Source organism: Coregonus clupeaformis, chromosome 30 (assembly GCF_020615455.1).
Source record: "Coregonus clupeaformis isolate EN_2021a chromosome 30, ASM2061545v1, whole genome shotgun sequence".
Lineage (NCBI taxonomy): Eukaryota > Metazoa > Chordata > Actinopteri > Salmoniformes > Salmonidae > Coregonus > Coregonus clupeaformis.
Window position 1 is genome coordinate 33,631,392 of NC_059221.1, and position 19,090 is coordinate 33,650,481.

The 19,090-nt window shown below is 43.4% G+C and overlaps 1 protein-coding gene across 1 annotated transcript in view; it reads right to left on the reverse strand.

Annotated features, from left to right (window-relative positions):
• Positions 1–19,090, reverse strand: part of LOC121545387 (plexin-D1) — a 117,558-nt gene that overhangs the window by 70,159 nt on the left and 28,309 nt on the right. The window contains exons 5-8 of the mRNA XM_041855861.2: positions 13,032–13,161; positions 12,066–12,243; positions 11,847–11,955; positions 4,622–4,721 (exon numbers count right to left, since the gene is read on the reverse strand). Coding sequence (XP_041711795.1) covers positions 4,622–4,721; positions 11,847–11,955; positions 12,066–12,243; positions 13,032–13,161 — 517 coding nt within the window. The remainder of the gene's footprint in view (positions 1–4,621; positions 4,722–11,846; positions 11,956–12,065; positions 12,244–13,031; positions 13,162–19,090) is intronic.

Genomic DNA, 19,090 nt, shown 5'->3' on the forward strand with positions numbered 1-19,090 from the left:
TATATATTTCTCTTTATTACTTTCCAACCCCACCACCCCCAATCGAAGGTAACAGTCAGTATATGGTGTGGCCACCAGCTGCATTAAGTACTGCAGTGCATCTCCTCCTCATGGGCTGCACCAGATTTGCCTGTTCTTGCTGTGAGATGTTACCCCACTCTTCCACCAAGGCACCTGCAAGTTCCTGGACATTTCTGGGGGGAATGGCCCTAGCCTTCACCCTCCGATTCAACAGGTCCCAGATGTGCTCAATGGGATTGAGATCCGGGCTCTTCGCTGGCCATGGCAGAACACTGACATTCCTGTCTTGCAGGAAATCACTCACAGGAAGAGCAGTATGGCTGGTGGCATTGTCATGCTGGAGGGTCATATCAGGATGAGCCTGCAGGAAGGGTACCACATGAGGGAGGAAGATGTCTTCCCTGTAACGCACAGCGTTGAGATTGCCTGCAATGACAACAAGCTCAGTCCAATGATGCTGTGACACACCGCCCCAGACCATGACGGACCCTCCACCTCCAAATCGATCCCGCTCCAGAGTACAGGCCTCGGTGTAATGCTCATTCCTTCGACGATAAACGCGACTCCGACCATCACCCCTGGTGAGACAAAACCACGACTCGTCAGTGAAGAGCACTTTTTGCCAGTCCTGTCTGGTCCAGCGACAGTGGGTTTGTGCCCATAGGCGCCGTTGTTGCTGGTGATGTCTGGTGAGGACCTGCCTTACAACAGGCCTACAAGCCCTCAGTCCAGCCTCTCTCAGCCTATTGCGGACAGTCTGAGCACTGATGGAGGGATTGTGCGTTCCTGGTGTAACTCAGGCAGTTGTTGTTGCCATCCTGTACCTGTCCCGCAGGTGTGATGTTCGGATGTACTGATCCTGTGCAGGTGTTGTTACACGTGGTCTGCTACTGCGAGGACGATCAGCTGTCCGTCCTGTCTCCCTGTAGCGCTGTCTTAGGCGTCTCACAGTACGGACATTGCAATTTATTGCCCTGGCCACATCTGCAGTCCCCATGCCTCCTTGCAGCATGCCTAAGGCACGTTCATGCAGATGAGCAGGGACCCTGGGCATCTTTCTTTTGGTGTTGTTCAGAGTCAGTAGAAAGGCCTCTTTAGTGTCCTAAGTTTTCATAACTGTGACCTTAATTGCCTACCGTCTGTAAACTGTTAGTGTCTTAACGACCGTTCCACAGGTGCATGTTCATTAATTGTTTATGGTTCATTGAACAAGCATGGGAAACAGTGTTTAAACCCTTTACAATTAAGGTCTGTGAAGTTATATGGATTTTTACGAATTATCTTTGAAAGACAGGGTCCTGAAAAAGGGAAGGTTTCTTTTTTTGCTGAGTTTATACATATTTATATAGTTGAAGTCAGAAGTTTACATACACCTTAGCCAAATACATTTAAACTCAGTTTTCCACAATTCCTGACATTTAATCCTAGTAAAAATTCCCTGTCTTAGGTCAGTTAGGATCTCCACTTTATTTTAAGAATGTGAAATGTCAGAATAATAGTTAGAGAGAATTATTTATTTCAGATTGTATTTATTTCATCACATTCCCAGTGGGTCAGAAGTTTACATACACTCAATTAGTATTTGGTAGCATTGCCTTTAAATTGTTTAATTTGGGTCAAACGATTCGGGTAGCCTTCCACAAGCTTCCCGCAATAAGTTGGGTGAATTGTGGCCCATTCCTCAAGACAGAGCTGGTGTAACTGAGTCAGGTTTGTAGGTCTCCTTGCTCGCACACGCTTTTTCAGTACTGCCCACAAATGTTCTATAGGATTGAGGTCAGGCTTTGTGATGGCCATTTCAATACTTTGACTTTGTTGTCCTTAAGCCATTTTGCCACAACTTTGGAAGTATGCTTGGGGTCATTGTCCATTTGGAGGACCCATTTGCGACCAAGCTTTAACTTCCTGACTGATGTCTTGAGATGTTGCTTCAAAATATCCACATAATTTTCCTTCCTCATGATGCCATCTATTTTGTGAAGTGCACCTGTCCCTCCTGCAGCAAAGCACCCCCACAGCATGATGCTGCCACCCCCGTGCTTCACGGTTGGGATGGTGTTCTTCGGCTTGCAAGCCTTCCCCTTTTTCCTCCAAACATAACGATGGTCATTATGGCCAAACAGTTATATTTTTGTTTCATCAGACCAGAGGACATTTCTCCAAAAGGTAAGATCTTTGTCCCCATCTGCAGTTGCAAACCGTAGTCTGGCTTTTTTATGGCGGTTTTGGAGCAGCGGCTTCTTCCTTGCTGAGCGGTCTTTCAGGTTATGTCGATATCTGACTAGTTTTACTGTGGATATAGATACTTTTGTACCTGTTTCCTCCAGCATCTTCACAAGGTCCTTTGCTGTTGTTCTGGGATTGATTTGCACTTTTCGCACCAAAGTACGTTCATCTCTAGGAGACAGAACGCGTCTCCTTCCTGAGTGGTATGACGGCTGCGTGGTCCCATGGTGTTTATACTTGCGTACTATTGTCTGTACAGATGAACGTGGTACCTTCAGGCGTTTGGAAATTGCTTCCAAGGATGAACCAGACTTGTGGAGGTCTACAAAAAAATTTCTGAGGTCTTGGCTGATTTCTTTTGATTTACCTTGTTTGAAGGTAGGCCTTGAAATACATCCACAGGTACACCTCCAATTGACTCAAATTATGTCAATTAGCCTATCAGAAGCTTCTAAAGCCATGACATCATTTTTTTGAATTTTCCAAGCTGTTTAAAGGCACAGTCAACTTAGTGTATGTAAACTTCTGACCCACTGGAATTGGGATACAGTGAATTATAAGTGAAATAATCTGTCTGTAAACAATTGTTGTAAAAATTACTTGTGTCATGCACAAAGTAGATGTCCTAACTGACTTTAACAAACTATAGTTTGTTAACAAGAAATTTGTGGAGTGGTTTAAAAATGAGTTTTAATGACTCCAACCTAAATGTATGTAAACTTCCGACTTCAACTGTATATATGTATGTATGTGTATATGTATGTGTATGTATGTATGTATATATATATATATATATATATATATATATATATATATATATATATATATATATATATATATACAATATATATACAATATATATATTTGCGAGAAAATACAATCATATGGGGGATTGGAAGTGATGCAGACAATTACATTGATGGAAGTTACAATCTATCTGCAAAAAAAAAAAAGATAGGACTTTTATTTTTCAGTCAGGACATTTATTGTCATGGTATGGCCCGACTAACTCACTCAGACTCACCTAACCACACTCCTCCAGATGAGTACATCAGTCTCTCTGGACCCAATCAGACCCCCTCCTCTCCTTTCAGAAACAGCTGCCTGTGAGTGGGGCTCCTAATAGTGGCAGAGGGACTTTGCTGTGTGTTAACACTTTACTCTTGGCTCTAACACCAAAGGCAGTAGGAGAGAGGGGTGGCTGGCTGTACCACAGCGGTGATGCTGTCAGGGCATAGGTATGCTCAGAGGAGGTGAGGAGTGTGTCTAGGGGGCTGTTACAGCTATGATAATCTTAACGAGCTTGTCCTGCCGTAACATAACAATACTTAAAGGGAAAGGCGTTCTCATCACAATTAAAGCTTCTCAGATGTTTTATATCTCAAAAGAGGTCTGAAAAAAGAGGTTTAGTATTGAGCTCAGTCCTCAATGCCAGATTTGGACAATTTTGAAAACATCATTACTAACATTCATTTTCCGATATAAGCTCTTCACACTCGGTCACAGTACACACTAACTGGACACCATGGCAACCTTATACAGCATTGTACATAAGACAGGAAAATCTGTGAAACAGTGAACCCATTCTTCAACACACTGGCTCCAGTGGGCCTATCAAAAGCCACCACCATGAAGAACTGGGAGAGAGAGTTTTGGAAAGGTCAGAGAGGCTTTAACATGGCCCATTATCTCATTAGGAGTGTGTTAACCATGTCTCCCTAAGTTTTATGGGCTGTTTTAAAAATGGCTGACAACAGTAAGATAGCTTTGACCTGGTATGACCACATGACTTGCCAGGCTGTTACATGAGGCCAAATGAGAATGGACTAAGATCATCATAGGAGCTTGTGATTGGTTGCCACTGATCTAGGGTTAAGTTGAAGTCTTCCCCTCTAATGTTTAAAGGGGCAATCTTCCGTTGCTACATCCATTTTTGGACTTATAAATTAATGATATGTACCCATTGATTCTTGAAGAATATAACTTATAAATGCCTCATGAGTTTAGTTCAACTGTCGTACCCCATCAGAACCCAAAATATAAGCTTGTTTAACTTCAATGTTTTTAAACAAAGTAAATGCAAGCAAACACTGTATCGCCTCAGCACATTGTTAAAACTATAATATTGATATCATGGATGGTCAGCCATGCATCCATAGCTCTGTCCATTCATTTAAGAGTGGTTACATTTCTTCAGCCCCACCCCTCAGCTTTTTACTTAAACAATGGCGGGGTGAGGTTTTGTTATTGTTTCAAATGCGGATTGCCACTTTAAGGTTAGGACTAGTGGGGCACTGATCCTTGCCTATTAGAGCTACTTCTAATCTAGCCAGTATGTCTGATTGGAGTGGTTTAACACAGAGGGGTAACTCACCTCTAGCAGGCTGGGTTTGGAGTCGTCTTTAGTGGAGAGGCAAGAGTGGCTGTCTTGGTCCCAGTAACACCTCCACCTGGTGCTTAGACAGCTGATACACCTGACACACAGGAGAACACACATTGATAAGGGTTACACCATCTGACACTGGCCAAACACACACAGGTGAGACCTGGAGCCTGTAGTAAAGACTCAAACAAACCCAGTGGACAAATCAGTGGACAAAGCAACATGCAAGGTCAAACATGGTTACACTGGCACAGAGAGAAGGTACTAAACAGAGAGCTCCACTATTCACTAGGAGCTCCGTAAAGTCAGAAATCCCAGAGGGAGCGTTCTGTGTGTATGTGTGTGCATGCGTGCGTGATTGCACGTGTGTATGTGTGTGTGTGTGTGTTTTCCCAGAAAGCAGCCCAAATTGGAACACCTCCACTATGTGTGTCTCTATTGCCTGCGGGTGGAAGACAGATGTCCCAACATCTGGAGTGACAGCACCTCCAGTGATTCCCTGTCTGTCTCCATACAACCATGGGAGAAGGGGTGCAGCTTGCCGATTAAGATTGAAGAGATGGACGGGTTTGCAGGAACGTGTAGTGGTGTGTGTGTGTGTTAGGCTTGGGAGGTAAACCGTATACCGGGGTATTTGGAAATAGCCACGGGATGTATTTTTATTTAAAATGTTAGTCATTTAGCAGACGCTCTTATCCAGAGCGACTTACAGTTAGTGAGTGCATACATTTTCATACTGGCCCCCCGTGGGAAACGAACCCACAACCCTGGCATTGCAAGCGCCATGCTGTGCTACAGGGGACACACTCTTAATACCGTCAATACCGTTGAAACTATTTATTTCAAGTTTATTTTATACATTTGAATATTTGTAGCTACTTTTTGTAAATACCTGCAGTCAATTTGTGCAATACGTTAGGAGATAAAGAAGATCGCGTTCTTCATTTCACCTGTCACATAATTTTTCATCATTTACAAGCACAACTCACTGTTGTGCAGAATGCGCCAGGTGATCTAGTTACATTATGGAATTCACAACTAAATGTTTGCCAGCTAGATATCTTATAACTATTAAGTTAACTGCCTAAAATGTGATAAATGCTCTGCAGTAGTGCATTTGGTTTGCTAATTTAGTAGCTAGTTAGCTATCTAGCTAAGTGGTTAGCTTCTTCCAAAATCAAGCTTCGGTTGGTAACAGCAGAGAATCGCCTCCTGGATCAAGAGCCTTGCTGTCTAATATTTGTTTTGTGCGTGCAGCAAACTGTGAGTAGCATTTTTGAGTTACTTGTATAACTTTATGAGCTGGGATGTCTGTCCTGCAAATAGTTTAGGTCAGAGACTGTACAAAATGTTTGCGATGTGTTCTCTATGGAATTTTACATGTACTTGCTATCACTTATAACCTTTGGATTACAGCGGCTCAGTGGGGTTTGAAAATAGCGCCCCTTGTGTTCAGTGCAGGTATTACCAAATATCCTGGGACGACACAAGGTCGGTATGAATGTATGCCAATTTGGATACCGCCCAAGCCTAGTGTGTGTGCTGGTTGGTGATTAGAAGCAGACAACCCACTCCAGGGAATCTTATCAGGCAGCTTTTTTGTTTTCGCTAAATGTCTCTCACTCACAAACACACAGAAACCCACACACACACACACCCACACACAAACACTCTCTCTTTCTAGCTTCTTGTCCTTTCTAGCTGCTTGTCCTATAGAGCCATCCTGAACCCCCCACCCCTGACCCTCACACACTGAATGAACATCCCACACACACTGAACACACAGACTCTCAGGGCCTCTCAGTGAGCACTATGGTTAAACACACACTCTCAGTCATGTCTCTGTCAAGGAGAAGCTGTTAGGGAGAATAGACATTTTTAAAGGGGGAGAGGGAGGGGTGAGAGACACAGAGGAATAGTGAAAGAAACAAAAGAGACAGTGAAAGATAGTGAGAAGGAGGGAGACAAAGGGTGAAAAAAAGAGGGGGGAAGTGTTTGAGAGAGTGAAAAGATAGAAAATGGGGAGTGTGTAAAGAGAGAAAGGAGAGAGAGAGAGAGAGAGAGAGAGAGAGAGAGAGAGAGAGAGCGAGAGAGAGAGAGAGAGAGCGAGAGAGAGAGAGAGAGAGCAGGAATCTGGACTTCACCAAAGAAATCGGAAATACAGACATTGTCATCCTACAAGAAACATGGTATAGAGGAGACGGACCCACTGGTTGCCCTCTAGGTTACAGAGAGCTGGTAGTCCCATCCACCAAACTACCAGGTGTGAAACAGGGAAGGGACTCAGGGGGTATGCTAATTTGGTATAGAGCAGACCTAACTCACTCTATTAAATTAATCAAAACAGGAACATTTTACATTTGGTTAGAAATTCAAAAGGAAATGATCTCAACTGAGAAAAATGTCCTCCTGTGTGCTACCTATATCCCCCCACTAGAATCCCCATACTTTAATGAAGACAGTTTCTCCATCCTGGAGGGGGAAATCAATCATTTCCAGACCCAGGGACATGTACTAGTCTGTGGCGACCTAAATGCCAGAACTGGACAAGAACCTGACACCCTCAGCACACAGGGGGACAAACACCTACCTGGAGGTGACAGCATTCCCTCCCCCATATGCCCCCCTAGGCACAACTACGACAACATAACCAACAAAAACGGGTCACGACTCCTGCAGCTCTGTCGCACACTGGGTATGTACATAGTCAATGGTAGGCTTCGAGGGGACTCCTATGGTAGGTACACCTATAGCTCATCTCTTGGCAGTAGTACTGTAGACTACTTTATCACTGACCTCAACCCAGAGTCTCTCAGAGCGTTCACAGTCAGCCCACTGACACCCCTATCAGACCACAGCAAAATCACAGTCTACTTGAACAGAGCAATACTCAATCATGAGGCATCAAAGCCAAAGGAACTGAATAATATTAAGAAATGCTATAGATGGAAGGAAAGTAGTGTTGAAACCTACCAAAAACAATTAGGAAACAACAAATTCAATCCATTCTAGACAACTTCCTGGACAAAACGTTCCACTGTAATAGTGAAGGTGTAAACTTGGCAGTAGAAAACCTAAACAGTATATTTGACCTCTCAGCTTCCCTATCAAATCTAAAAATCTCTAACAGAAAACCAAAGAAATGTAATAACAGTGATAAATGGTTTGATGAAGAATGCAAAAACCTAAGAAAGAAATTGAGAAACCTATCCAACCAAAAACATAGAGACCCAGAAAACCTGAGCCTACGCCTTCACTATGGTGAATCACTAAAAAAATACAGAAATACACTACGGAAAAAGAAGGAACAGCATGTCAGAAATCAGCTCAATGTAATTGAAGAATCCATAGACTCTAACCACTTCTGGGAAAATTGGAAAACACTAAACAAACAACAACACGAAGAGCTAACTATCCAAAACGGAGATGTATGGGTAAAACCACTTCTCCAATCTTTTTGGCCCTATAACAGAGAACAAACAGCAAAAAAATATACATGATCAAATGCAAATCTTAGAATCAACTATTAAAGACTACCAGAACCCACTGGATTCTCCAATTACATTGAATGAACTACAGGACAAAATACAAACCCTCCAACCCAAAAAGTCATGTGGTGTTGATGGTATCCTCAATGAAATGATAAAATATACAGACCACAAATTTCAATTAGCTATACTTAAACTCTTTAACATCATCCTTAGCTCTTGCATCTTCCCCAATATTTGGAACCAAGGACTGATCACCCCAATCCACAAAAGTGGAGACAAATTTGACCCCAATAACTACCGTGGGATATGCGTCAACAGCAACCTTGGGAAAATCCTCTGCATTATCATTAACAGCAGACTAGTTCATTTCCTCAGTAAAAACAATGTACTGAGCAAATGTCAAATTGGCTTTTTACCAAATTACCGTACGACAGACCACGTATTCACCCTGCACACCCTAATTGACAAACAAACAAACCAAAACAAAGGCAAAGTCTTCTCATGCTTTGTTGATTTCAAAAAAGCTTTTGACTCAATTTGGCATGAGGGTCTGCTATACAAATTGATGGAAAGTGGGGTTGGGGGAAAAACATACGACATTATAAAATCCATGTACACAAACAACAAGTGTGCGGTTAAAATTGGCAAAAAACACACACATTTCTTTCCACAGGGCCGTGGGGTGAGACAGGGATGCAGTTTAAGCCCCACCCTCTTCAACCCTCTTTAAGCCCCATATATCAACGAATTGGCGAGGGCACTAGAACAGTCTGCAGCACCCGGCCTCACCCTACTAGAATCTGAAGTCAAATGTCTTCTGTTTGCTGATGATCTGGTACTTCTGTCACCAACCAAGGAGGGCCTACAGCAGCACCTAGATCTTCTGCACAGATTCTGTCAGACCTGGGCCCTGACAGTAAATCTCAGTAAGACAAAAATAATGGTGTTCCAAAAAAGGTCCAGTTGCCAGGACCACAAATACAAATTCCATCTAGACACCGTTGCCCTAGAGCACACAAAAAACTATACATACCTCGGCCTAAACATCAGCGCCACAGGTAACTTCCACAAAACTGTGAACGATCTGAGAGACAAGGCAAGAAGGGCCTTCTATGCCATCAAAAGGAACATAAAATTTGACATACCAATTAGGATCTGGCTAAAAATACTTGAATCAGTTATAGAACCCATTGCCCTTTATGGTTCTGAGGTCTGGGGTCCGCTCACCAACCAAGAATTCACAAAATGGGACAAACACCAAATTGAGACTCTGCATGCAGAATTCTGCAAAAATATCCTCCGTGTACAACGTAAAACACCAAATAATGCATGCAGAGCAGAATTAGGCCAATACCCGCTAATTATCAAAATCCAGAAAAGAGCCGTTAAATTCTATAACCACTTAAAAGGAAGCGATTCCCAAACCTTCCATAACAAAGCCATCACCTACAGAGAGATGAACTTGGAGAAGAGTCCCCTAAGTAAGCTTGTCCTGGGGCTCTGTTCACAAACACAAACAGACCCCACACAGCCCCAGGACAACAACAACTACAACAACAACACAATTAGACCCAACCAAATCATGAGAAAACAAAAAGAGAATTACTTGACACATTGGAAAGAACAAACAAAAAAACAGAGCAAACTAGAATGCTATTTGGCCCTAAACAGAGAGTACACAGTGGCAGAATACCTGACCACTGTGACTGACCCAAACTTAAGGAAAGCTTTGACTATGTACAGACTCAGTGAGCATAGCCTTGCTATTGAGAAAGGCCGCCGTAGGCAGACCTGGCTCTCAAGAGAAGACAGGCTATGTGCACACTGCCCACAAAATGAGGTGGAAACTGAGCTGCACTTCCTAACCTCCTGCCAAATGTATGACCATATTAGAGACACATATTTCCCTCAGATTACAGCGATCCACAAAGAATTCGAAAACAAACCCAATTTTGATAAACTCCCTTATCTACTGGGTGAAAAACCACAGTGTGCCATCACAGCTGCAAGATTTGTGACCTGTTGCCACAAGAAAAGGGCAACCAGTGAAGAACAAACACCATTGTAAATACAACCCATATTTATGTTTATTTATTTTCCCATTTGTACTTTAACTATTTGCACATTGTTACAACACTGTATATATACATAATATGACATTTGAAATGTCTTTATTCTTTTGAAACTTCTGAGTGTAATGTTTACTGTTAATATTTATTGTTTATTTCACTTTTGTTTATTATCTACTTCACTTGCTTTGGCAATGTTAACACATGTTTCCCATGCCAATAAAGCCCTTAAATTGAAATTGAAATTGAATTGAGAGAAAGACAGAGGGGGGGTCAGGTCAGGGTGTTGTGCTACCGGGGCGTTTGGTCTGAGAGGAATGCTCCCGTCTGGTTGTCCATTAGCGCCTCACCTAGAAACAACATCGACCCGGCTGTGAGAGAGCACTCTCAACACACACACACACACACACCATTCTGGATACAAACACACACAGTACCATTTCAACACAGACGAGGGAACGAGGCCTCAGTCCAAATGCAGAATAAAATAAGCCCATATCCGGTTACTGAGAGCCTCTCTCAGTCATTCTGGAGTTATTAAGAGAGAGAACAGCTTGAAGTGATTAAACGTGGATAGAGTCTAATCTAATCTGCGGTCTTCATTTAGCAGACCTGTGCTCTTCACCTGAGAATGGCATTTAGGTCATTCTCACCTTCAGCAATACTTCACACTATCAGACCCCCCCTGAGGAACTCAGAGGTATGCAAGAACACACACACACACATATTCACCTACTTACATACACATGTATACACACGCGCACACACACACACACAAGTGGGCCAAATGAACAAACACTAACAGTTTGCCTCTGAATGCACACACATATACACAGTTATTTATACGTACACACAAACTGTACATTAAACTCAAGTGTATGACTACTTTCACACCTCCAAAGCGACCTGATAAGTGTGCAAGAGGGACACACTCAAACAGTTAACAGATCTGAGCACCATTTACACACACACGCACACACACACATACACACACAAACACACACACACTGATCCAGAGATCTGCTCATGAGATAACATAGTCAAATACGCAAATAGGAAACCAGCTAGCTGTCCTCCAGAACAGAGAAGCCTCTCTCTCTCTCTCTCTCTCTCTCTCTCTCTCTCTCTCACTCTCTCTCTCTCTCTCTCTCTCTTGTCTCTGTGGTCAGTCATGCTGCCTATGGACATACAGAAAATACAGACCACAGCCTCCACAGGAAAAAGCCAAACAACAACATACAGTACAAGAATAATATAAACAATACAGCTCCCCTCAGTGATGCCGATACTGGTTTCTATAGCTCTGCCGCCCCTTCTGTTTGGCGCTCCATGTGCGGTGAGAACGCCATTGAGACTACAGATGACATTTGGCCAACATTTGAGTGATGCTAGGGACTTGGCAGAGAACTCTGCTCAAGGACGGGGCTGTCTGCGTGCCTCAAATCTCACACTTATGATCTAGCTATTTCGGCTTCATTTGAGTGAGATTTGTCTTGGTGGATACGGGGTAAACAGAGACAGTGCTGATTGGACGTGTGTGTGTGTGTGTGTGTCTTGTAACTTGGTTTAATTTGGAAATGTTAGTGGTTAACACTATGAGATGGTGGACCAAGTCTAAAAGAAACCCTGGATGACTCATAGATTTGAAACACTCACGCAGTCTTGGGGTGTATCGCTCCTGTCCTCTTGCAATCATAGATGAGGAAGGTCCCGGAAACCACAGACGTGCCATTCACCTTAATCGCCACAGGAACCGTCAGGTGATCTGTCACAACAACATATACCATGGAGACATATCTCGGCATATCTCAGGATCAGGGGTGATGTCACTGGATTAAATCCAACTAGTGATCTACCAGTACATGTAACACTTACCTCTGCCAGGGGGGATGTGGGGGTACCTCTCCCGGGGCAGGAGGGGGCAGGTCTGAATCTGGGCGGAGCCATAATCCAGGTGCACAGTGGCTACCGTGGCAACACCCAATCCGTAGTCACACTCTACCCGGGAACCAACCAGATCAGGGACACTGCCGTTTATCAGAATTCCCACATCCTGGTGGAGAGAAGGATGGGTGAGGGGGATGGAGGGAGAGAGATTGAGAAAACGTTGTCTCCAAAAGACAGATGGCACAATAAACTTGCATCCAAATATACTCTTATGTGAGAAGAGGAACAACACAATGTCATATAGCAGCACTTCATTGCCCGTCAATCTCACTGATCTAATTTCAATATGTGCGAGAAAAACAAAGGGGGAAGAAGAGGGGAGAGGTGGAAGAGGGGGAGAAGGGGGAAGAGGTGGAAGAGGGAGAAGAGGTGGAAGAGGGGGAGAAGGGGGAAGAGGGGAAGAGGGGGAAGAGGGGAAGAGGGGGAAGAGGTGAAAGAGAGGGAGAGGAAGATGACATAGCTGTAGATACAGTAGTTGGAGAGGCCAGTGACATTATGGTAACATGCTACACTGAACTGCACTCTATTGTCTTTGGAATTGATCACTTCCTGGCTGTGGCCCTGACTTCCTCTTTCCTGCCTGCTGCTTCCTGTTTGGGGAGACGGCAGTGGGCCCAGCTCTTGTGGCCCTGAGTGTTGACTGGGGATTGGACAGCTGCTGAACCTATCACAGCCAACCTGACCTACACACCCAACACAGTGCTGTGTCTGAACCTGATAATGTACCTAGTGTACATACAACTGAGAAGGATTATAACTTCACAACTCAATACTATAATAATAATAATATTATGATAATGACTTGAAACTTCACAATATTTGCTAAAGTATCTGTCTGAACTGATAAACTTACTGATGACGTAGGAAAAACTGTTATTATGTAACGTCTGGTACCTTGATGTCAGCGGAAAGGCTGATCTCTTGGGGGGTGAGGGTCATAGAGGGGCACTGCTGGGGACCCTCGCCTATTCCAATCCAGGAGCGCGCCAGCAACCCCCAGGAACACTCCCTCTGGATGGAACACCTGCACACAGGGCATATAGTGAGTACATGGGTACATGGGAGAGTGAGTACATGGGTAAAGAAGTATAAATTGAAGCCAACTTCTCTAGTCATTTATGTTTATAATCTCCCTATGGGAAGACATAGATAGTGAGATATCATATAGTGAAAGCTATTCATAGCCAGACTACTGTCTAGCAGTGCTTCTCAAAGGAGCTCCTCTATGGACCTCATAACAATAAAGCTCCACATTGCAAACATTGTTTACTCAGTTTTTCCACTTCATCTGCTCTCCAGTCAGTGTTCTGGTCTGTTGCCCACATATTTGAGTATCAGACTCATCATCTCATTGTGTCACATGACAGTTCTGGACTGTCAGTCAGTTCAGCACACACCACACACTGTTTGACTCAGTGTCACACATGTTCCCATGACACCCTGCCCCTCCGGCACCCAGATCAGGGGCCAGTTAATCTAATTAAGAAGCTACCAGGCCAAGTCTTTATTTATTCGGTGTGTGTGTGTGTGTGTGTGTGTGTGTGTGTGTGTGTGTGTGTGTGTGTGTGTACCTCTGTGTCTATTTGTGAATACATACAGTGCCAGTCAAAAGTTTGGACACACCTACTAATTCCAGGGTTTGTCTTTATTTTTACTATTTTCTACAATGTAGAATAATAGTGAAGACATCAAAACTATGAAATAACACATATGAAATCATGTAGTAACCAAAAAAGTGTTAAACAAATCAAAATATATTTTATATTTGAGATTCTTCAAAGTAGCCACCCTTTGCCTTGAGGACAGCTTTGCACACTCTTGGCATTCTCTCAACCAGCTTCATGAGGTAGTCACCTGGAATGCATTTCAATTAACAGGTGTGCCTTGTTAAAAGTTAATTTGTGAAATTTCTTTCCTTCTTAATGCGTTTGAGCCAATCAGTTGTGTTGTGACAAGGTAGGTGTGGTATACAGAAGATAGCCCTATTTGGTAAAAAACCAAGTCCATATTATGGCAGGAACAGCTCAAATAAGCAAAAAGAAACCACAGTCCATCATTACTTTAAGACATGAAGGTCAGTCAATCCGGAACATTTCAAGAACTTTGAATGTTTCTTCAAGTGCAGTCGCAAAAACCATCAAGCACTATGATGAAACTGGCTCTCATGAGGACCGCCACAGGAAAGGAAGACCCAGAGTTACCTCTGCTGCAGAGGATAAGTTCCTTAGAGTTAACTGCACCTCAGATTGCAGCCCAAATAAATGCTTCACAGAGTTCAGCTAACAGACACATCTCAACATCAACTGTTCAGAGGAGACTGCGTGAATCAGTCCTTCATGGTCAAATTGCTGCAAAGAGACCACTACTAAAGGACACCAATAAGAAGAAGAAACTTGCTCGGGCCAAGAAACACGAGCAATGGACATTAGATCAGTGGAAATTTGTCGTTTGGTCTGATGAGTCCAAATGTGAGATTTTTGGTTCCAACCACCATGTCTTTGTGAGACGCAGAGTAGGTGAACGGATGATCTCAGCATGTGTGGTTCCCACCGTGAAGCATGGAGGAGGTGTGATGGTGTGGGGGTGCTTTGCTGGTGACACTGTCAGTGATTTATTTAGAATTCTAGGCACACTTAACCAGCATGGCTACCACAGCAACATGCCATCCCATCTGGTTTGCGCTTAGTTGGACTATAATTTGTTTTTCAACAGGACAATGACCCAAAAACACACCTTCAGGCTGTGTCAGGGCTATTTGACCAAGGAGAGTGATGGAGTGCTGCATCAGATGACCTGCCCTCTACAATCACCTGACCTCAACCCAATTGAGATGGTTTGGGATGAGTTGGACCGCAGAGTGAAGGAAAAGCACCCAACAAGTGCTCAGCATATGTGGGAACTCCTTCAAGACTGTTGGAAAAGCATTCCTCATGAAGCTGGTTGAGAGAATGCCAAGAGTGTGCAAAGCTGTCATCAAGGCAAAGGGTGGCTACCTTGAAGAATCTCAAATATAAAATATGTTTTGATTTGTTTAACACTTTTTGGGTTACTACATGATTCCGTATGTGTTATTTCATAGTTTTGATGTCTTCACTATTATTCTACAATGTAGAAAATAGTAAAAAATTAAGAAAAACCGTGAATGAGTAGGTGTGTCCAAACCTTTGACTGGTACTGTATGCATGAGAGACGGACTGTGAGAAAGTGGGAGCGATCAGGCAGGGTAGGCTCATATTATGACTACTGTTTGACAAATTAAGAGCACAGCTAGTACTCCTGCAGTGCATAATAGAATAGAGCAAGAACACAACAACCTTAAAGTATAGATAAAGTCGACTAGAGCAACCACAGTCAGTAGAACAGCAGTTTGAAGTGATAATCACCATGTAATGACTTTAGCGCCCATACTTTCCTTTGACACTTTAACAAGTCTGTTCTAAAATCGGTGTGCGAGAATGAGGGATTGAGCGGATGTATGCATGTAAATGTGCTTGTTTTTGTGTATGTTTGCATGTGTGCGTGTGTTTCGCTGCATGCATGAGTGAATGTCCAGATTTCAGTCCTACTGGCGCTGAGGGACCAGGATGGGCCATGAGGTCAACAGCTCTTCTAAGAATAGAATAGAATGTCTATGCAATCCCACATAAAACCCCTTACACCCACACACACCCACACACAAAGAAGCACATTTAAATGCATACACACATCTGCTCGCTCGCTCACGCACACCTATTATACACACACGCGTGTGTATGTACACTGACAAGCTATGACGCTGACCAGGAAACTCAGACAGTAACTAAGTGACCAGTGAGTCGTTCCTCTCTGTCTAACCCAGTGAGGCATCAGAATGGACTTTTCTTACTCCCCTTCCTTCACTCCTGGGGCTGCTCAGGAAAAGTCTGCTATATTTTACTGTTTTGAAATTGATTCTAAAATCCATTCACACCTTATCTGGCAACTCTAACACACTCATATACTGATACATAAACAACTCCCTCTCTCAAACACACACACAAACACACACAGACACACACACACTAGCAGCAGTATTTGTCACGGATTCTGCCGAGGCTGCTCCTCCTCCTTGCTCGGGCAGGCTTCGGCGTTCGTCGTCCCCGGAGTACTAGCTACTGCCGTTCGATGTTATCGGTGTTTGTTTAGTTTTGTCTGTATTGTTTACACCTGTTCGTCATTATGTTAATTGTTTCCCTTATAATTACCCCTGTCTCTCATCTGTACTTTGTGTGTGATTGTTTTCCCCTTCACGGTTGTCTATTTTGTGAGCGGGTTATTTCCTCCCTGCGTGGAGTTATTTTCTGTGTCCTTTTGGATCCTTTTCGTATTAAAAGTACGTATCCGAGAGTTCTGTGTCCTGCGCCTGACTTCGTTTACCGAATCTCACAGACAGTCGTGACAGAATCACACACCTTACCATGGAGTCAGCAGGAGCGACGGCACCGACTGGATCACTCGAGGAGCGCGTCCTACAACAGGCAGCGATGCTCCAAAATCTTGGTGCCGCTATGGATAACGTTATGAACACTTTGGGACGATGGGAGAGAGGAGGTTTGCCCACACCTCCTCCAACGATACTGTGACAGGTTAAAGGACATATTCATAGCCTGTTATACACTAAAAAGTATTAGTAAGTTCATGGTATGTAAGGATCTTAAAATATCTAAGGTTAAAAAGAGAATGCATCCAGTACTAGTTCATAGAGATTGATAAAATGCATAAATGTGTTTAAAATCCGTCAAGAGTCAAAGGGTTAATATTGTAAGAGGAATGTGTAAATGTTATATTGACTACTTTATTTTGTGGTGCCTAATTTAAGGGTAAAAGTGTTCATCTGTGATCTACTAAATGCTCTTAATCTATGAGCCTGAGATCGATTGCTCTGGTCTCCACCCAACTTCCTGGGGAAATCGCGGTCTTTTTCTCATTACACTAAATTTGTCAGTGAGGAAACATAACTGCGTCACGTTCGTGATTATTTCTTCCCTTTTTCAGGTACGTTATTGATATGAAACGAGTTAATTTGAATGTAATAACTTGCTAACCTGTGAAGAGAGTTTAAGGTATGTGTTAGTAACATCTTGAGGAAGTTAGAGTTAAGTTGAAGAGAGTTATTAGGTGCGTGTGTGACTGTAATCTGCTTGGTTGCAGCGATAGCTTCGTACTGAGAGTAGCTGCCATTTTATGCTAATTGTGAATGAATATGTGCGTTGTTAATATAATATTTGGGGTTATTTGTATAATGTGTTTCGAATACTTTGTTGACATGGTTGATAAATGTAGTTATGGGTTACTGAGCTAAAGCTACTTTGTGTTTGACAGTTATATTGAAACATTTGTATATGTTTTAGTGAATTACAGTTTATGCTGTTGTGACTTGAATAAGCTTTGTACCCTACAAATCTCTGGTTCCTGTAGATCTGTTGTTCTGTAAAATGTGGTATTTTTGTAAAATCATTACACTAAATTTGTCAGTGAGGAAACATAACTGCGTCACGTTCGTGATTATTTCTTCCCTTTTTCAGGGGTGTAACATTTTGGAGGCTCCGCTGGATTGCTGCTCAGATGTCCGGCTTCCACATCCTGGTCGCTGAATTCGAGCCAGCTAAATCCCTACATAACAACCCAGGCAGGCTGCAGTGAGGAAAGTGTTGCTGTTCGAGGGGAGCTGGAAGTTGGGGGTTAAGTACGTGTCAACTGAGGCCGTTGAGAGACCATCAGAGACAGTAAGGACCACCTAATTCAGAGTCAACTCCTGCACAGTAAAGGTTCCTCCTGTCCTGTCAACATGACAACCGCCTTGGAAGAACTACAGGAAGAGGTAGTAGGAGAATTGCACACCCTGACTAAAGACAAGTTACTAGACGTATGTGATTTCCTTGACATATCAGGGCGAACAGAGAAGAGATGTTCAAGACAAATCCCGCATATCACTGATGACTCACATTATGATGTTCCTTGAAAGAGAGGAAGTTGCAGAGTTAGAAGATGGCGGCATGTCGGAATTATTGTTACTTAAAGACAAAATGACAGAGATGATCAGTGGCATAGATAGCAAGACAGGGCAAACTGACCATGATATTGAAACAGCCAGAACACATCACAGAATAGAGGGACTGAGAACTGTAACCCCACAACAAGGGGTGGGAACTGAGCAGAGTACTGCAGACCAAGCCAGTGATTCTCTGCGCCAGCCCCCAACCCCCTGCCCATCTTCAGAGGAGCATGCAGCTCTCACCCAGTGCACAGCCCGGCTCATACTGGCGCAAAGAGTTAAAAATTTCTGGTCAGATAGGTGAACCGGGCCAGAAAGATAAACTGACTTTTTCCAGCCTTGCCCATCAGATTGAGAATGGACTTAACAGAGGCTATCCTGAGGTAGAAATAGTAGACGCAGTAATCAGGGCTATTTCTCCAGGCTCACAGCTACGCAGCTACTTGGAAGGTAAACCCCAGCTAACTCTTCCCACACTTAGATGCATCCTGCGTTCCCACTTCCAAGAGAAGAGTGCAACAGAGCTTTACAAACAGCTAGCTTCAGAAGCACAGCATAGCAAGGAGACCCCTCAAAGCTTCCTGATGCGCGTCTTAGATTTGAGGCAGAAAGTACTATTTGCGTCCCAGGAGTCAGAATCAGGGCTTAAGTATGACCCTGCTCTAGTCCAGCGCATGTGTTTACACACAGTCCTTACAGGTCTCCAGAGTGACAGTATCAGGATAGACATGCAGCCTCTCCTGCTTGATAGCGAAACATCAGATGAGGTTTTGCTAGAGAAGCTTAACATTGCTTGTGCTAATGAGATAGAAAGAGCGAAACAAAAAAGCGTTTTAATGCCCCACAGCCTGCTACAACTGTAAGTGTAGTTCAGTTAGAAGATACGCCATCTGCAAAGTGTCCTGTGAAGGAAGCCAAAGCTAAGATACCCGCAGAACTG